Below are 18,428 nucleotides of genomic sequence, written 5' to 3' on the forward strand. Positions count from 1 at the left end.
CCCCAAATTGTTACTTTTTTCTCAGTCAACACAAGATGACAGATGAAAAACTGTATGGGGAAAATGTCAACTGAACTTTTCACTGAATTTCTTATTCGTTGAAATGTTTCTTTTTGATTCTTAAAAAAAAAAAGGCAGAAATATTTTTCAGGAAGCTGCATTTTCTGGTTTCTCACATGTGCTCATAGGATCGAGGCATGACTATCAGTGAAGCAGTGTGAAGGAATTTTTCAGAACCTGCTTGAAAAGGGTGGGTATGAGAAGGTGAAGGATAGGCTGCTATGACAGTGATTTGAAGATGGGTAAAAATTAAATGTGTCAGTGAATTCTTTTTTATACAGAACTGTCATTTCAATAATCATAATGACTGTTTTGTAAAAAACCTGTAATACTGCATAAAATTAAGGAGTATTAGATCAGTCTTTATAAATGAGGTTGCTTCTCTGGATTGAAGAGATTTGATATCATAATTTAAATGTTGCCTCTCCCTTATTAACCAATTAAACATTATTCCATAGACAGGTGTGGGGGTGTGTGTATAATAGGAGGAACTTATTGTTGCATTAAAACCTACTTCTCCCTTCTCACAATGCATTTTGGCATTAAACTCACTCAGATGCAAACTGAAGTGTGATATTTTTCTCCAGTGTTAAGCACATGAAAAGGTCCTGATTCTACAAGGACTTTTAAGAGTGCAGAGTCCAGCTGTGTTAGTTAAGCCATGTGAATTCCATGGATCTTTGTTCTTGGATCCTTTTTCTCTGTCAAATCAGGGATATTGCTGCTACATCCAAAAGGCATACATAGAAATGGTTAGCTGTGTATTTCATTGCAGTTCCCAGGTAAATGCTGGGACGTTTGTATCATGACTTTACTGGCCAGTGTGGAAATGCTGTGTTCTGGAGGTCTCCTTCCAGTATATATCCTGGATATGCCATTAATCTTCCAGCACCCCCCAATGCTACTTTCAGATAAAGCTGTTGGCATTTCTTTTTTGGAGGTTTGATGTTCTGGGATTCTCACATCAGCACTCTGGATTGCAGCTTCTTCACTGAAGAATTCAGAGATAAGCTTCAAAATGATGAAGCATCAACCCAAAACATGGAAATTACACTCAACCTAAATGCATAGGGTGGCCCTAAAGTTCTGAGTATTTAGGACAGTCTTTTGCCAGATCATGGTCTGCTTTTGCTCTCTGAACAGATACATCTGTTTTTCTGTGTTAAAAGCCCGGTTTTTAAAGACAGAACAAGAACTGGGCCAACTTAGATCATCTTCACCTGGTGAAAGAAAAGATGAGCTGAGGAGGAAATCTGAGCAAAATTTGGCCTAAATTTGCCATCATCTAGGGACTGCTCATGGAAATCTTCTTCTAACGAGGCTCAGCTCCAAACCAAACTGTAGTACTGTAGTCAGGATTTAAAGAATAAAAACAGTAAGGGTAAAAAACATAAGTAGGTATTTGCTGATAATTAACTGTTGGTGAAATAAACTTGATTCCCATAATGAGAATCAGAAGGGTAGAAAAATCTGAGCCTCAAGAGGGTGCAGGGGAGCAGGAGGTGAAAATTTGTGGTCATCAAACTGACTAATGAAGCTAAGCCTTGATTTTTGTACAGGATGCAGAATAACAAGGGAGTGAGGGTCTTGAATGCCTATGGGGGAATAAGCTTGCAGATCTCTAATACCAGTATTTGATGCCAGAGAGCTGCTGACAAATCAAGTCAGAAAATCTGTGTGTCCTTTTTCCTTTGCTGTATCCCTGCATGCACAGTTCTTAATGGAGAGCAGCATTGCTGTGGACATGCACAGAGGAATTGAGCCTTTGCTGAGCCATTGGTGAGCTATTGAGATACCACTTTCTGAGCAGTAATAAAATAGAGCAGTAGTAGATTTTAAGCCTTCTGGCTTCTGAATATCTGTGGAGCGCATGACCAGCAAATCAAAATCAGATTTACACAGCCTGGAGGGGCTGGCAGTAAAATCTGCAGCTCAGCCTGTGTGCTCTCACTTCAGAGAATGTTAGGCAGGGCTTAGGGGCTTGTTATAAGTGCCTGTCTGGAGTGCAGAATGCACCAATCAGCCCAGGAAAAGCTGCACACCTTCTCTTAGTGCTGAAAGTCTGGCTTCTGAGCAGCATGGAAAAAGTGTGGTTTTGGATCCAAACAGAAATGTTGAACTAAGTCATAAGGTGAACATGTGTAAGGTTGCTTTCTCTGCAGCCATCTCTTGTGGTTCTTACAATATGTGTTTTAATGCAGTTCTTCATTTTGTTGATGGCAATACAGAATTTTTGGCTTTCCTCAGCATTCAACAGCTCATGACAAAGGTGATTTTGTATCTCAAACCCTGTTGGATGCAGTGCTGTAATTCCAGTTTAGCCATAGAATATTGTCTTCCATAGTTGTTACTGGCAAGTGCTTTTTTCCCCTCATAGACTTACTCTGGAAAGATTTCAATATGATACTTTCTTGTAGGTTAGTGTCTTTAATTATTGAATATCCAGGAGGAGCACATCTAAGTAGCTGATGGATTACATATCTCATAGTTACCTCTCAGCTTTGCACGTTGGTATATGATCAGCTTTCCTGTACAGTCCCAGCCATGTCCGTAGAAGCAGCAAGATCTCACATTTGGAGCAAGTGGATTCACCATGGCACAGGCTTTCCACCTCTGGATGGCACTAACATTAAATATCACACATTAAAAGTGGGTGACATTTCCCACAATAAAATTGACTGATTCTGTATAAACAAAATTCCTGCAAGATATAGTATTCAATACTTGAATTCAGTGCTACAGCAGATACATTATAAAGTCAGTATGATTCATGATAAAATAAATTTTTTTGAGGTTCTATCGCTGAGATATAATGTTTTGACATTATCAAAATGCAGGGGAAAGTTGAATCAGAATGCTTCTACATTTGTATCTAAAATTGTGTAAAAAGTGATGGTGCTCCTACAAATCATTTTGATGACATTGTCTTTATTGAGAGAAATCCGTTCTATCTATTCTTTGCAGAAAAATAAAGATTTGTTTCTCTTCCCTGGTGACATGTGTATTTCTGCTCACTCACCCTCCTCCTCTAAAGCTTTAAAAGAGAAATTATTCATCCTCTGTTGCTCTGAAAAACAATGTTTACTGTCGATGAGAAGCAGCAAGAACAGTCAGGGCTTCAAGCAGAAATATCCATGTTGCTTTGGATATTGGATTTGGATATGTGGTTGGAGGGCATCCAGTGGCTTCCCTGTTGCAGTGGCATGGCCAAGAATGAGAACATTGTGAATCCTTCAGTTTTCCTAATAGTGAAGTCCCAGATTTAGATTCTTTTAAAATGACTGACCTGACTTTGTAGCCTCTACAGGTTGTCATAACAAAGCTCCCTGTGCTGCAATGCCTCAGTAATGTTTCAGCTCACTGGTTGCTCCTGAAGTGCCTTCCCTGGTGGGGTTCAAACCTTGCCTAGAGCAGAGCAAAGATGCAGAATGGAAGACTGCTTCCTCATTGAGTCAGACTTTGCCTGCAGGAGAGCTGCTGCTGAGATGTTTCAGCCCTCCCCAGCCATCTCTTCTCCAACATGTCAGTGAGTTTTTATTTCCTCTCTGTTCTCCAAATAACAGTGACAATGTGCTCACCCAGGTATCATTCCTGTTGGAATCCCCATGAAGCCAGCTGTAAGTACAACACATAAGTAGGAAATGTTGTCTGTGTCCTCTGAATGGACAGACAAATGGAGGGTTTCCTGAGGAAATCCATCATGCCCAAAGTACAAGATGACAGAACCATAGGGAGTTAAAGTGATATTTGGTAAGTGATACTGGAGGAAAACGTTTTCTTTTCTTGCCACCACTTTAAGGGAAGGCACAGCCAGGAGGACTCAGCTGTAGGACTCAAACAGTTCACATTGTAAGGACATTCATTTCATGATTCTTTCATTCCTTGTATACCCTGTGAGACAATAACTGATCCACTGGTTTTCCTGCTCAATTGCCCATGTACAAACAGAGCAGGACCTGCCTTTCAACATTGCATCTGCAAAATAGGACTTATGTGCAGAAAGAAGGCTGTGCTGCACAGGTTTTATTCCTCCAGGCAATAAAATCATTGAGGTTTAGCAATGCAGACAAGTCTGATGGGTGTCTTGAATGCAACTTTTGTTTTGTGTGCTAGGTGCCTAATTAAAAAAAAAAAAAGGCATAAGGAGTAGATATGCTAATCCACACAGTTTGTGTTTTGGAAGAAATAAAGGAGAAAGCATTCAGTCCTCTCAGAAACAGGGTATGGCAATTGCAAAATTATTGAAAGGGAATTTCTTAATACTGTCCTGGGAGCAGTTGTTCCTGTGCCTCAGATTTATGTCGTTTGTAATGGGGCTTTTCAGTAAGACAATGTGATTTAACATTAATATCCAAGTTCTAATAGAAAATATTAGGAAATAAATGAAAAGGGCTTAGTCATTTGTAGTAGCAAACTTTAAAGCAATTTGCTGCCTTGTAATTCTTAAGGACAAAGAAGGAATTTTCCCCCAGAGCAAACCCAGCCAATTACAGGATTTCTTTTGCTGGAACAGGGTGTCTAAAGCTGACAGAGACCACCTAGTTCATGAACTGAGGTGTGATATGCTGCAATAACTTGGTGTTCTTTTGGCTTCTGCATTTCTTCTGTGTTCTGTATTGTATTTTCATATATTCTGGGTAGTCCCTGTTGGAATGACTGACTGGTGATTGGCTTTTCATTTGCATCTGTCACAATGCAGAGGTGACCAGGGCATGTGTGTGTGAAGGCACCCAGAAAAGAAATAGCTCCTCCTGACCCTAACCATGTATGAATCAGATGGTTGTCATTTATTCTTCTTCTTTCTTAAGACACTTAAGAAACATAATACTTAGAGATTAGCCATGAATTTTCAAATCATGGCCTTGTGTTACTGGCTGTATTGCTGACTGTAGTAGGCACATCCTGACATTTTTATGTCACATTTCCCTCTTAAGATGATGTCCAAATTAAATTTAAAATTGAAGCTAAGCTTTGGTGAGAGAGACCCAGCTGTGAGATGCTCTACCCAACTGCCATATCCAAACATCTTTTATTTTTTGTCCCAGGATCTAGAAGTACAAAAGTTTTCTAAAGATGGCTAAACTCAGTGAGAAGTACAGGTCTTGCTTTAAGTGCCTCTGGTGAGAACTAGATTGCTGACAGGTGACTTGAGGAGACATTCCTAGATATCTATTTTTCAAGCTGTCATTAATGTGAGCCTTTTAAAATTACTTTTCAATGACTTTGCTCAGAAGTTCTTTTCTTTTGAATAGAGAGGGTACAGCCTTTCTTCACTGTAAAACATGACCCTCTGGGAGATGCAGTATGTTTTCGTCAAGGTCAAATTGTCTTGTTTCTAGAGACTGGATCTTAGGAGAAAAGAAGTGCAGAAAGAATAAAAATTCTTGGTGAGTGGTGGGTTAGTTCCACACAGATACTTTTTCTGCTTGAAGGGAATGGGGCTTTAAGTGGTACCTCTGTCTGGATTCACCACCTCTTCCTCTGTTGGAGGAAGCAGAGATAATATAAGAGCACTGAATTTGTAACATTGTGCCGGTTTAGCACTTAATTTCTGAGCTCATACTTTCTATGGTGTCATTTTCTTTTACTGGGGGATCTTGAAAACGTGTCAGATGCTAAAGGAATGGTAACGAGGAATTAGGATTTCTCCCTTTCAGGCATAGGAGTTGGTATTAGATAACAGCAACAAGAAAGCAAAAACAGGACAGGAGTGTTTGGAGCAGTACCAAGGCTAGGTACCACACACAAGCCACAGAATCACTGCACCTCTTGGCCTTTGGTTTAGGGAGCAGCTACAGCACTGTCAGCCCATTGCCCTCTCACTTAACAAATTAATAAGAATTAAAAATAAAAAAAAATTCAGGGGTCTGTGATTTATAATCTCTGGCTGTCACTTACACCATGTGTGGAAAATTGATCTTTTCCAGACAATAACCCCAAATATGTAGGAGTAGTGGGAGTCACTGAGAAATAAGAACACTTGAGTGAAACCTTGGAAGAGTAAGTAATCATCTGTTGTTTTTTAAGATGATACATTCGTGTGATCTGAAAAAAAAACGATGATAAACAACTTATTTTTCTTTAAGCAGATCATCAAACCATGACCTTGGTAACCATTGTGTGAACTGTAAAATTTGGACAGGAATAAATTTCTTAAACTCTCATGAAGTGAGAGGAAAACAGTAAAATGCTCGATTAAGTCTAAGAGCTGATAAACCAGCACATTTATAGAGTAGCCAATAGTGGATCTGGTTGTGCATTCATGCTTCAGATGGACTAAGATGGTTGGTAGTGTAGTTACTGCTTGTTGGAGGTTAGGATTTCTCTTTTTTTTCCTTCTTAGTTTTGGGAATTAAAAAAATGGGAATTTTGTCCCATTTGTTACCTAAGAGATGAAAACAACTGGGACTTAAGAGACAAAAGAAGTGGTCAAGGTGAGGGAAAGGGTTCTGCTGGTTACTCTCTTACCTGGGGTGTTTTCTTCTTGGAAGGGCAGAGATGCGATGAGATTTTGGCTGGGGGGGAGGGGCTGGCCTTTGCCCCATCTCGCTCTCTCACTCTCAGATCGGAGGGGAATGGTCAAGTTGCTGCTACCGCAGGGAGAATTCTCCAGCCCTGTACCACTTCTCCTGCTGTGGGTGAGCCTTTGATCGTAAGAGCAGACACTGAACAGGGAACTTACTGAAACCTGATCACACTGGAATGGACCCTCACCATCCACTCAGGTGCTTCAGGGGCAAATCACAGAACTCCGTCCTCCCTGTTCCTGGAGGCCGCATCTCCCAGCTGCGTGTGGCACCTGCTGCCGCTGCCCAGCCCTGGTGTTTCCTCCACTGCCTCCTTGGGCTTTTTTGCTACACTTTAAACTCAGCAACCCTTGCCCAGCAGGATACCCCGTGGCTACAGCTGAGGAGTTTCTGCTACAGTTTGTTTGCTGCCCTGCCCCAGCTCCACTCCGAGGTTCCAGTGGCAGCCATGTTGCCATTGGCCCGCCCGCCATTAGCGCATGAGGGAGACGCAGCTGAGCTCGGCCACAGCGCCCCCTGCAGGTGCGGGGGAACCATTGCCCCCTGCCCGGCCGGGAGCCAGCAGTGCCCCTGCTGGCCGTGCCGGAACTGCACTGAGGGGAGGCAGGGCTGGGTCTGTGCTCTGCTGTTTGCAGTGTTTTAAATTGACATGTTATCCTGTATCTTCACCTGAAAGCCCTGTAATTTCAAAGTTATAGTAATTTGGAGGGAAGTGGGTCATAGTTTCTATTCCAAGGGAGGTTCTTGCCTTCTTTGGCAGACACCTGTCCTTCAAACCAAGACATTGCTGTTGTTGCTCTAACTCAAAACGAGCTATGATGAATGTAGAGGTTGATCTATTCAGTCTTGCAGTCAGTGAGTCAATAAAAATGTCATTAAAACAGCCAGAGTGTTCAGGGACATGGTGAGAGATCTAAGCCTGAGGTGTGCTGTTCCCTGAGCGCTGCTTTGATAAATACACTTCCCAGCTTTTGGATCTATCACTGAAGTCTTACAATGTAATAAAAAAGCCAGTACAATGAAAAATGAATCTGTAAGGGGAAAAAACCTAGTGTGAATCCTCATGTATAAATACGCAGTTCAAAATTAGGTGGGTTTTTTGAATCTAGTAGATATAAAATATTCAACCACATTTCTGCCGCCTTTCCTCTTTATAAGAAAATAAATAGGGGTGGCTGGGGGTGATTCTGAGCATATTAGAGAAAAAATTTTCTACTTTACTCTTTTAACAAAGAGCACCCTCACTCAGCAGAAACACAAATTAAAAAAAAAAAGGGGGGTTTTCAAAAGTTGTGAATATTTACTTTAATTTGAATTCAGCCTTGGCGCTGATTTATTGTCTTGAATCCAAAACGAGATGAAAAATAATTTAGAGACTGAAACTCCAATTTCAGATATCCTTATCCATTTCTTTATATCCTCCCTTTTTCCCTTTTGTCCTTGCTTCGAAGTCAAGCCAAACACAGTCTTGCTTGCTTTTGTTTTTAGACCTGTTAAACTCCCTTGGTTCTCCCTCTGCTTTTCTATTTGGTTCGAAGCTGGCTTCAGTTTGTGGTTCAGAGCCAGCTCTTGGTGGCCTGGGGATTACAGATGCCTTGCCACCAGAAAAAAGGAAACTGCTTTGTGAACTCTGGCAAAGCTAAGCTCTTCTTCCTATTTCCAGTCGAGAGAGTAGGCCCAGTGTGTAACTATTCCCTTGGAATAGAGAATTACAGATCTTAATTTCAGTGTGAAAATTCAAGACAATTTTTCTTCTTTGCACTGTGGAGTGGTTCTTTCTTTTATTCCCTCTTCCTGTTCCCCATATGACCACTACTACTTCTTATAGAATTAGAACCCACTAGAAATCAACTCCTATGGAAAATGAATGGTTTGGAAATGTTTCAGAAAAGACAAATTGTCGAAAGACCCCACTTCCAGACCCATGGGTTTGTATTTCCTTTACATGTATATGGAAAATGTCACCTGACATTTTCTTGTGGATTCCAACATTTGCTACTTAGATACAACTCTTCTTACCTGAACTCACAATACTAAGATTGCCACTGGAAGCCCTCCAGCATCTTCCTCACCCACCTGGAAGCTGCTTGCTTTTCATTCCTCTTGGCTACTGTTTCTGACAGCAAAGCCCAGGTTACCTGTAGCTTTGCTGTTGTTATCTTTTGTTCTTCTTGTATCTGCCTTTCCTCATTAAAAATAGCCATATAACCTTTCCTGCCAGCCATGGACTGCTGGGAGCACTGACCTCCCCCACCAAGCTCCATGACCATGTACTGAAAACAAAAGTGGATCCATCCTTTAATAATTCATAGGCCATCTGTTTAGCTTCTGAAAGAAGAAAATCAAAAATGTGGGGTTTGTGCTAGTTTATCTACATACCTCTACCAACAAAAAAAAAAAAAAGGAAAAAGACTCTTACCTTAAACAATTTAAATGCAGGTCATGAAGGAGAGCACTTGTGGACACAGGGGTCCTGAAAACAATTGGGAAGAAAGAACTGGATGCCTTCCTAACACAGCAGCTCTATGGCCTTCCTGAAAGAACTTTTTAGGTGGGCTCCCATCAGTGCCCTGTGTGGCCAGATCCACCCTGTTCCTGTCTGCTTGCCAGGTGCTAGAAACAAAGTTGTACCAGTCCTCTCTGTGATCCCCCTCCTGGGTTCTCCCTCAAGCTGTCAATTTTAGAGAGCCCCTTTATGCCTCCAGAGCCCATAAGGCAGGGAAGACACCAAGAAAAAATCAGCACAGATGCATCAGCTGCTCAGAGAACTGAGAGATGAAATCTAATGGCCCAGCCTTGGGGAACAGCTTGCTCAGCACAGCAAGGAATGGCTCACGACTTAGCAGACTTCAGCTCCAGACTTCTCCTTCAAAACTGAGAAAAACAGCAAGGCTGATCAAACTACTGATTCCTTTTGCACATGCCTTGAAATATCACTGTTTTCCAGAGCTGACTAGATTAAAGGAAAACTCCTGCTTCAGTCACTGACATTCCTGCAGAAATTGCCCTTTTCTGGATTACCAACAGTAGCAGTAATGTGAGTGGCTGGTGAAGAACCATCCATGAAGCTTTCAAGTCTATTGCTTTTGGCTTAGTGAAGGCTTTCTTCATCATGAGCTTGAATAGATTTATTGTCTTGGTCATGGAGTGTGAACAAAAGTGATAGTACTCCCTAGGCACTTAGTTTCCTCAATTCTACTCAATTCTAATTGCAACTAATGAAAAGCATACTGCATTTTTAGGTTGTGGTTCCAGGAAGCAATTTAAATAGAAGTAGCCTCCAGCGCTGTTCAAAATGCAATCTAAATAATGCAAGATTGTTAGGAGAAAATACAGCACTATTAAATAACACCAAGTAATGGACAACTATTCAAAGGCATTATTTTTTATTAGCCTGGATCATTATTACTGAGTACATGACCTTACTTGCACTCTGTAATACTTATAGTCATTCAGGAAAGCTAAATAATCATTAATCATAATGATTACACTGAGTGGTTATATCCATATTTTTTGGATTTTCAGTGCTGCAAAAACTCTCAAATATGTTTTGTTTTCTTCCTACAAGAAGGGGAACCCTTTTCAAAAGGTGATTTAAGAGAAAGTTGACTTATTTTCCCTAAATTATATAAGCCCACCCCAAATGATGGATTGTTTTCAGTCCAGAGAAATTTTCTTTCAGGTAAAATAATATGTTTTGTGCAGTTTGTGAGAATGAGAACTTTATTATAGACTCTCACCTAAAACACATCACATCAGTGTGCAAAGTGAGCCTTTTCACTCAGAGGCAAGGGAATGGACAAAATATCCACCAATTTTATTACACAGATGTACAGGTGGCATTTTGAGGGGAAGTGAGAAGGAAGGATAAAGTCTGTGGTTTTGCTGAATGCATAACACTAATGATGCTGAAAATGGGATGTTTCTGAAGATTGCCTCCTGATTTGCCTTGCAAATGGCTCTGTCTGCCAATGTCTGCTTATGCCACACCTTTGACAAGAACCCATTCGTAGTGTTTTGCCAGAAATTGTTTAGCATGAAGCTTTGAGCTCTGGTGAAGTGTCCCTGTGGACCTTTTTATTTTCTTCCCATCTACAGGCTCCCTTGACAGAATGAAATGTAAGAGAAGATTTGTTATGGAGCATTTTGGACTTTTTTTTTTAATAAAAAACACTGTCCTGGGTTTAGTTGGTGGGAGTGAGGAGTCAGCATCTTTAGTGTCAGAAAAATATTTCAAGATATATAAAAACATTTATTTTCCAAGTGAAGTCTGTTTTGTCTGTGACAGTAATGGGTGAGTGGTCTCCTTGTCTTCTTCTTGACTCATTAGCTTTATCATTTTATTTTTTCCTCCCCATCCTGTTGAGGGGAGTGAAGGGTGCAGCTGATGGGAGGCTGGCAGCTGGTCCAGGTCAACCCACCACAGTATCATGTGCTGTAGAATTTTGTACAGGGGTTCCTTCTCAGGGAGAAATCCTTCCTGTGTGATGTGATTTAACATCTAGCACATAATCCTTCTTCTCAAATGTATAGCACTGCACACTGGAGTGAAATCTCCTGAAGGTGGGAGAGAGCAAGGGTGAGGATAAGTGTGGAATACAGAGGAAATGGGACTGTGTCTCCTGACCAACATTTGAGGTGCCAACAGGTTCTTGTGCTCATAGACTTGCAAGCTTGAAAGACCTGCTGTGCTGGGTTGGCTCCCTTGTCAACAATATTTCTTCAAGGTTCTTCATAGTCTTCACAGTCAGAAGGGAGCCTTTATGTTTCCTAGTAGTTCTTCTGTGCTGGAAATGCACAGCATGGCTGTCACTATTTAAATGTGTCACTCAAGTGTTTGTGAAAATGAGGGCTTGACAAAGAAACTTTCTGTGCCAAAACAAACATGGTGAAAAGAAGGCAAGATAAACAAAACCATCTTTCTGTCCCCGCAGAAACTCAACGTATTGCATGAAGGTGTCCATGTCCTTGACAGTAGCTGAGAATGAATCTGGGCTTTGCTACAACAGCAAGATCAGATACCTGGAAAAATCAGAAGTCACTAAGAGAAAGACAATCTCCTGTCCTGATATTGAGGACTACAAAACAGCCAATCAAGAGCCAGATGTGGTGTGGTACAAGGTAACTATTGCTGTCTTATTGCTGTTGGGCTGAAACTCTTCAAAACTTTCACTGTTTCTAGTCTGAGGCTTAGAGCTGACTTTCTCTGAGGCATCAGTGGTTTGTGACTGGTCTGGAGAGTGTTTTCCCAGTATGACAGTTTTGCAGGTAAAACTACCCAGCATAGTCATTGTCCAACAGAAATCAGTATCAGTGAGGATGTTTCTGTGAGAGTGCTCACAGGACTTCTCTATCAGCAGTGCCACATTCCCAAACCACAGTGCCTCTATAGCAGTTTGTACCTGGCTGTGGTGTCTTCCTGCACGACACTGGAGTAGAAACAAGGGAGGCACGTGCAATGGAGCCAAAGGCATATCAGCACCACCAGCTCCATTTTTGCTGCCAATTAATTTTTATGGAGTCTGTCAGCTAATTTCACCAAGACTTGTAAATTTTTACCAGTGTCTCCTGGAGTCTGCACAGAAGTCTGCTGAGGTTCATTGAGTAACTGTCATGAAGTCAGTTCATTTTAACTGAGGTCAGTTAGATACTTTTACTACTTTCCAGGTAACTCATCTGCCTGCACCTTCTCCAAGAACTGTCAAGTATCATACACCACTTTCATCAGCAAATGTATTGGTGATGAGTTTCTGTAGCTCCCTAAGAAAGCAGGAGAATGAGTAAAATATGGGTTGGCTGGCAAACACCAGGTAATGAGACCACAGCAAGGTCTGGTGAATTTTGCCTGTTGTCTTGACTGGGGTCAAAGTCTGATATTTGAAGAGCCCTTATGTATTACTTGAAGGCTAATACCCCCAAATAATGATGCTAGAAACAGTAGAGAAGAATAAAGAGCTGAGAGTCAGAAGGAACCATAAATAGTTGGGCAACAGGAGCAGTTCAGTGGAATCTGTGGAAAATCGAGTTTGGATTGTAGGAGTTTAGGATAATCTTAGTTCAGGTAATACAGACAGAAACATACAAACTAGTTACAACCTAAATTTGTAGTGCTTGATTTGCCAACCTTAATAACATTCTTTAAAGAATCTTTTGTATGAAATAAGTAATATGGGCAGACTAGCAGATTTCTTTCCTCCTTAGCAGGTTGCAGCTGAAATGAGCAACTATAAAAGTTGTCATCTATTTGTTTTTTTACAGAAATCTCACATGCTATATCTTATAGTAACAAAATGTGTGCCATAATCCACTGTTAGTGTGAAAAAGTTTTTCTTTCAACAGTTGAAGCTCTTTCTCAGCATATGGGTTGATATCTTCAGTGCTGTTCATATGTCAATTATATGTATTTAGTTAATCATAGAATCTCCTGTGTAAAGAGGATACTGAAGAGAAGCTGCTTCTTGCCCTCTCTGCTTTGGTATTACTGAACACTAGATCACTGAAGATCTCAATTTTTTGCAAAAGCACACTGAAAAACAGTCTGGCAGAAATGATCTTCAGCTGTCATGGAGCAGAAATGAGTCTAAAGAAGATGCATGTGCAGCCTCACACCAGTGATGTTTTGCACTGACCAAGACAGGGAGTGGAAGGATCTGTTCCAGAATCACACGCATGTTGTCTGGGTGTCACACACAGGCTGGAGTGTGGCAGCTGACTGACAAATCAACTTTGTCATTGGATAATAACAGAGAGACAATTGCCATCGACAGCCTTTAGTTTGGCTTGATAGTGAAAAGAGATGTGAGTGAGATTACCTACTACATACACCTTCTTATCTATAATGAACAATTACAAGTTATCAGTTGGGCTCTTAGAGAAACATCTTTGTTACCTAGACCTGAGTCAGGAAGCTCAGCAGTGTTCAGTCACAATATTGATGTTGCACAGAAGGTGTGTCTGTCAGGTTATCCCTTGAAACTTATTTCTGAACAGAGTTTTGGATATTCTAGAGACTATTATGTTACTGTTAATACAAGTCTGCATATTCAAAAGAGCAGAAGTCCAATTTCTAGAAAATATATAATTATATGGATTTCAAAATAATTTGGTGAATACTGGGGTAGCCCCTACAAACAGCAGTCTAGGACTTAAGAGCATGCTGTGGGAGGGAATGTGAGTAAAAAAAGCAGGTCCCTTCTCCTGAAGAATAGTGTAAAGTATTATCCTGCCTTAGGATCTGACCCTCACTTTCCAAAGAAGGCATCCATTTCTGGTCATAGCACACTGGATCCTCCTTAAAATCCTGTAGATTTTAAGCTTGATGTGTACATAAAGTATATAAAATCTGTGTACAGATTTACTTCTTGAGTAAATCTACTCCAGAGGCACTGTGGGAGCCAGTGGGAGGGGATATTCCTTTCCATTATGCTGGAATATTTTGAGATTTTCACCCAGGCAGGGAGCATAAGTTGTTTGAAACAAAACACTAGACAGATAAATAAATATGAGGAAGTCTTTGAGATTTCCTTCTTTATTCCTTCTGCTGAAAAGAGAAATTCTTGTGAGAACCTGCCAATTCATGGTAGTCAGGGAATTTGGACTTGACCTATGAAATATCATCAGACAACACAGTGATGATGCCTGCTCATTGTGTGCAGAACCTGCTCTGCCTTCCAAAAGGCTTCTCTGTGTTGAGGGATTAATGAATCTGAGCTAGTAATTGCATCAATTTACTGGGAGTTAACTGTAATTTAAACATGCTCTTAATTATGCCTGAATAGAATTCCACGTGCACACCCAGTACACAATATAGCATTTGCTGTGAGAATTTGTTTTAACAGTAGTATGAGCTTCACTTCTGGCTAGAATTACACTGCATTAAATATTTATTTTTAAAGATTTCCCCAATTAATGCCATTGATATATGCTCAGCTCAGTTATGCCTATTAGAACTGTTTTGACAAGATGTGTGGGATTTTTTTTAAACTAAATGTGTGTGTCAAGGCATGATTGAATGAATGGGATTTAAGAGTAAGAGCAGTTTCATGAAAAATCAGCTGGCAGAGAGAAAAGGTATATTACATCTTGAGTGTGCAGTCTTAATCCATTTCCATCATGTCTTTTCTGCTACTAGGTTGAAAGGAGGGCTAAGAGAACAATCAAAATGTCAGGTGGAGGACAGGTAGTTGTTAACTACCCAGAAAAATAGACTTTTGAGGTACTGCACTTAGATTTCAAGGAAGAGAAAAGGATGCATAATAGTGACACTTTAATTACTGGAGGGAAAAGGCCCCAAACATTTCAGATGTCTAAGGAAAGTAAATAGTCTAGAAAAAGAAACTTCCAGATTCTTCTAGCAGGGAAATATAATGCAAAAGCAGAAAAGAGCAATTAACTGGTTAGAGCCTTTGGGGGGAACTTAGAACACCTTCCAGTACCTGGAGGGAGCTTAGAAGATGATTGGAGAGGGACTTTTCCACAAGGGCATGTAGTGAAAGGACAGGAGGGAATGGCCTTGGACTGAAGGAGGGTAGATTTAGATTAGATATTAATTTATTTCCTGTGGGAGTGGTGAGGCACTGGCACAGGCTGCCCAGAGAAGCTGTGGACTCCCCATCCTTGGAAGAGTTCAACACCAGTTGGATGGGGCTTGTAGCAGCCAGGTTTCCTGGAAGCTATCCCTGCTCATGCAGGGGAGTTGGAAAGAGATGATCTGTAAGGTCCCTTCCCAAACTGATTCCACACAATGAGTCATGCAATTGAGCCCTTACCCTTTTAGGGAAAATAGTAGACATCCGGCAGTAAAATCTAGATTGTTTTCAGAATATAAAAACTTGTAAGGATTTTGTTTCTCAGCCATTTTTCAGCTTCTCCCCTTTTTTGCTTTTAGTTTTGTGTATTAAATATATAAACAAGCATTTTCAACATAATTTTGTAAAGCCTGCATAGTCAGCAGATTAAAAAATAATTAGCTGAAATTTGGGAAAGAAAGGCTTATAAATAATCTTTAATAGGAAGTGTTTCAAGAAGATAAAAAAGAAATAATAAGGAAATTAGTGGTACAATTCCACCAAAACAACTCCTCTATGTAAAACCACAATAGCACAAAGATTGTTTTTGCTAAATTATTACTCTTTGTAGTAGTAAATCCTTCCTCTACTCCTGTAGTGTCATCCTTCTTATTGCAAATTTTATATGCTTTATATAAAAATATAAAGCGTATAAAAATGTGTCTTCCATCTCTTTGTTCCCATGCTTTTAAAAATAAAATAGTGAATGTAAAACTGGGAACACAGGTTATTTCAATGCTGCACTAAAGGGTGCATATCTGAAATATGCTTACGTTGTGTGTCCTGGGAATTGTATTCCTTCTAAATTAGGATTGAATAGGACTGAATCATATTCTTTGCTCAGTGTTCAGATTTAGTTACACTAAGTAGGTGGTTGATGTACCTTTCAATAGATCCAAAATTTTGAGTTCAATTCATTATTGAATTGGACTCAATTTTGAGTCCAATTCAATAATGGAATTTCCTGGCTCAGATCTGTGTCCTGAGTGAGTCTCAGCACAGTAGATGGGATCTGGGTTCTGGTCATTCTCTATCACCAGTGTTAACTGAAGTTTACTTGGAAGACAAGATGATGCTTCCCTTACAGCTGTTCTTGGGAAACAGAGAGATGCACTGATCACTCTGGTACCTGCAGCAGTGTTGCACAGCTTCTGAATCTGAAACCTGCTTATATTGTGACTGAATTTGGCCTCCTAGGGACAGGGAGAACTCTTTAGTGTTCCCTTTTTAGGTGCAAGGCCAGAAACTCTCAGTCCTGTCTTTTTATTTCTCTGTCGTGGTCCTTGCATTTAGAATCTGACATGGGTTTGGAATGCGTATGGAGTCCATGAAAAATTTATGTTTATGTCATGCTGATCTCTTACCGTGGTGCAATATATTTGCGTGTTGACGTATTTTCTTGTTTGGTTGTTTTCTTAAGAGAAAGCTTTGTTCTATTTTGTTTTCTGTGTTTCTGACACTGCTGTTGCAGACAAGCAGAAAACGGGGCATAGGTGTGGGCATGTCACCAGTCTCTGAAGTTGCTGAGCCTGATGTCAGACTGCAGCAGTCTGAGAGCTTATTCCAAGCTGCCACCTTGAGAGAGGTAGTAGAGAGGCATTGAAAGTACTCAGGCCCTATGTTACTTTGTGTTTCCTGGGTACAGGATTAGCCAGAGCCTCTGGAGGTGCTGGGACTACTGAGTGCTTTAGAGAACTCAAAAAGTATGGTTTTGTTGCAGGCAGAAGAGGCTTGAGGTTAAAGGTGTTTAAAGGCAATAAATACATAATCTTAAGGTGCCATTTTCAAGAGACAATGGTTAGATTTGGACCATGCTTTTAGTTCAGAGCATTCCAAGAATGATTCAATCATGAGTGCTGTTCACATGGAAAGTGACTGATCTGCCTGCAAAGATCCAGTATGTTAGGAAAGGCAGAGCCTCTTCTTACACTGTATCACACCCTATCCAGAAGGACTCAAACGTGCTTCCAGTAGGACCAGAGTTTGTAGCAATGAACCTAAATCTGCCAAACAACAGCTAAGGACTGTGTGGGTGAAGTCTGTGAGAGTTGCAGGCTATCAATGCCATGTCCTGCATCACAGGGTGCACGGGGGAGGTGATGTTGCAAAGTGCCTGGTGATGGGAAAAGACTGAATCAAAGCTCTTCAGGTGCTGGAGAAGCCAGTGATGAGAAATAAGGCTGTAAGGAAACCAGGCTTCTGAATTCTCTCAAAAAACTGCTGTTCTTCCTGTTTTCTTCTACTGGTAAATGGGCCTGGCCTGGGACTATGTATAAAATTTGCCTTCAGGCTGACTCTTAACAGATGTTGCCCTTACTCCCTTCAAATAGAGACATATTTTAATGGTCCATCCTAAAGGAGAGGTCTTGGCAGTTATATGAAGGAAAAGAAGATACTTAACCATTGCTTGAGGGCACCATGTATTAAACACAGCCCATGCGATACAGTAGGAATAACTGAACCTTAAAAACATTTCTGTTTAATTTCACTCTTCAAATTAATTCCAGTTTCAGATCTCTGTGCTTTCTGAAATTATATTTTAATTTTAATTTTAATTACAAAATATATCTAGGTGGTTATTTCCTTATGTATAATACTGAAAATATGATCACACAACACTGTCTTATGTTGTACAAGCCAGGTAATTTTGTCACTGGATTTTTTTTTTTTGCAGGAATGTGAGCCAAAAATGTGGAGAAGTGTTGTAATTCAGAAGGGAAATACTCTCTTAATTCAAGAGGTCCAGGAAGAAGATGGAGGAAATTATACCTGTGAACTAAAGTTTGAAGGCAAGCTTATACGGAGGACAGTTGAATTGAAGGTTACTGGTAAGAATCTTTTTTCTATGCCAATAGGAAAAAAAATTAAAGCTTTGAAATAATAAAAAAAATGGTACTCATATGTCGGTGAAATCTGTCAGTGAATCTGTTTGACAGAAATAAGTCCAAAGCAAATCCCAGTAGCTGAGCAGTCCCAGACTCTGGGAAATTTATATCAAGATCTTCTAAAATTCCACAGAAGAGTACTTTTACCTTTTGCTTTGTATAAAACCTGGAAATGCTTCATATTTTTAAGTTTTCCTTTAATTTATGATGATCAACTTTTCTAGTCTAAGGATTGTCTTTAGTGAAGAGGATGGTGCAACTTATTCCAAGAGTGAAGTCAGCACTATTGGACTGCCAGAACAGTCAGGAGGTCATACACTCTATGGCTCTGACTCTATGGAGTATTTACCAGACAACAGTATTTTTCTGTCTATTTTTGCCAGGTATCA

General features: G+C 40.3%; 1 protein-coding gene across 5 annotated transcripts in view; it reads left to right on the top strand.

The window, feature by feature from the left end:
• IL1RAPL2 (interleukin 1 receptor accessory protein like 2) overlaps nucleotides 1–18,428 on the top strand; it is a 337,388-nt gene that overhangs the window by 174,636 nt on the left and 144,324 nt on the right. For all 5 annotated transcript variants that reach the window (XM_077185966.1, XM_054641407.2, XM_077185965.1 and 2 more), the window contains 2 exons: nucleotides 11,522–11,708; nucleotides 17,829–17,982. In XM_077185966.1, coding sequence (XP_077042081.1) covers nucleotides 11,522–11,708; nucleotides 17,829–17,982 — 341 coding nt within the window. The remainder of the gene's footprint in view (nucleotides 1–11,521; nucleotides 11,709–17,828; nucleotides 17,983–18,428) is intronic.

This window comes from Agelaius phoeniceus, chromosome 14 (genome assembly GCF_051311805.1).
Source record: "Agelaius phoeniceus isolate bAgePho1 chromosome 14, bAgePho1.hap1, whole genome shotgun sequence".
In the NCBI taxonomy this organism is placed as follows: Eukaryota; Metazoa; Chordata; class Aves; order Passeriformes; family Icteridae; genus Agelaius; species Agelaius phoeniceus.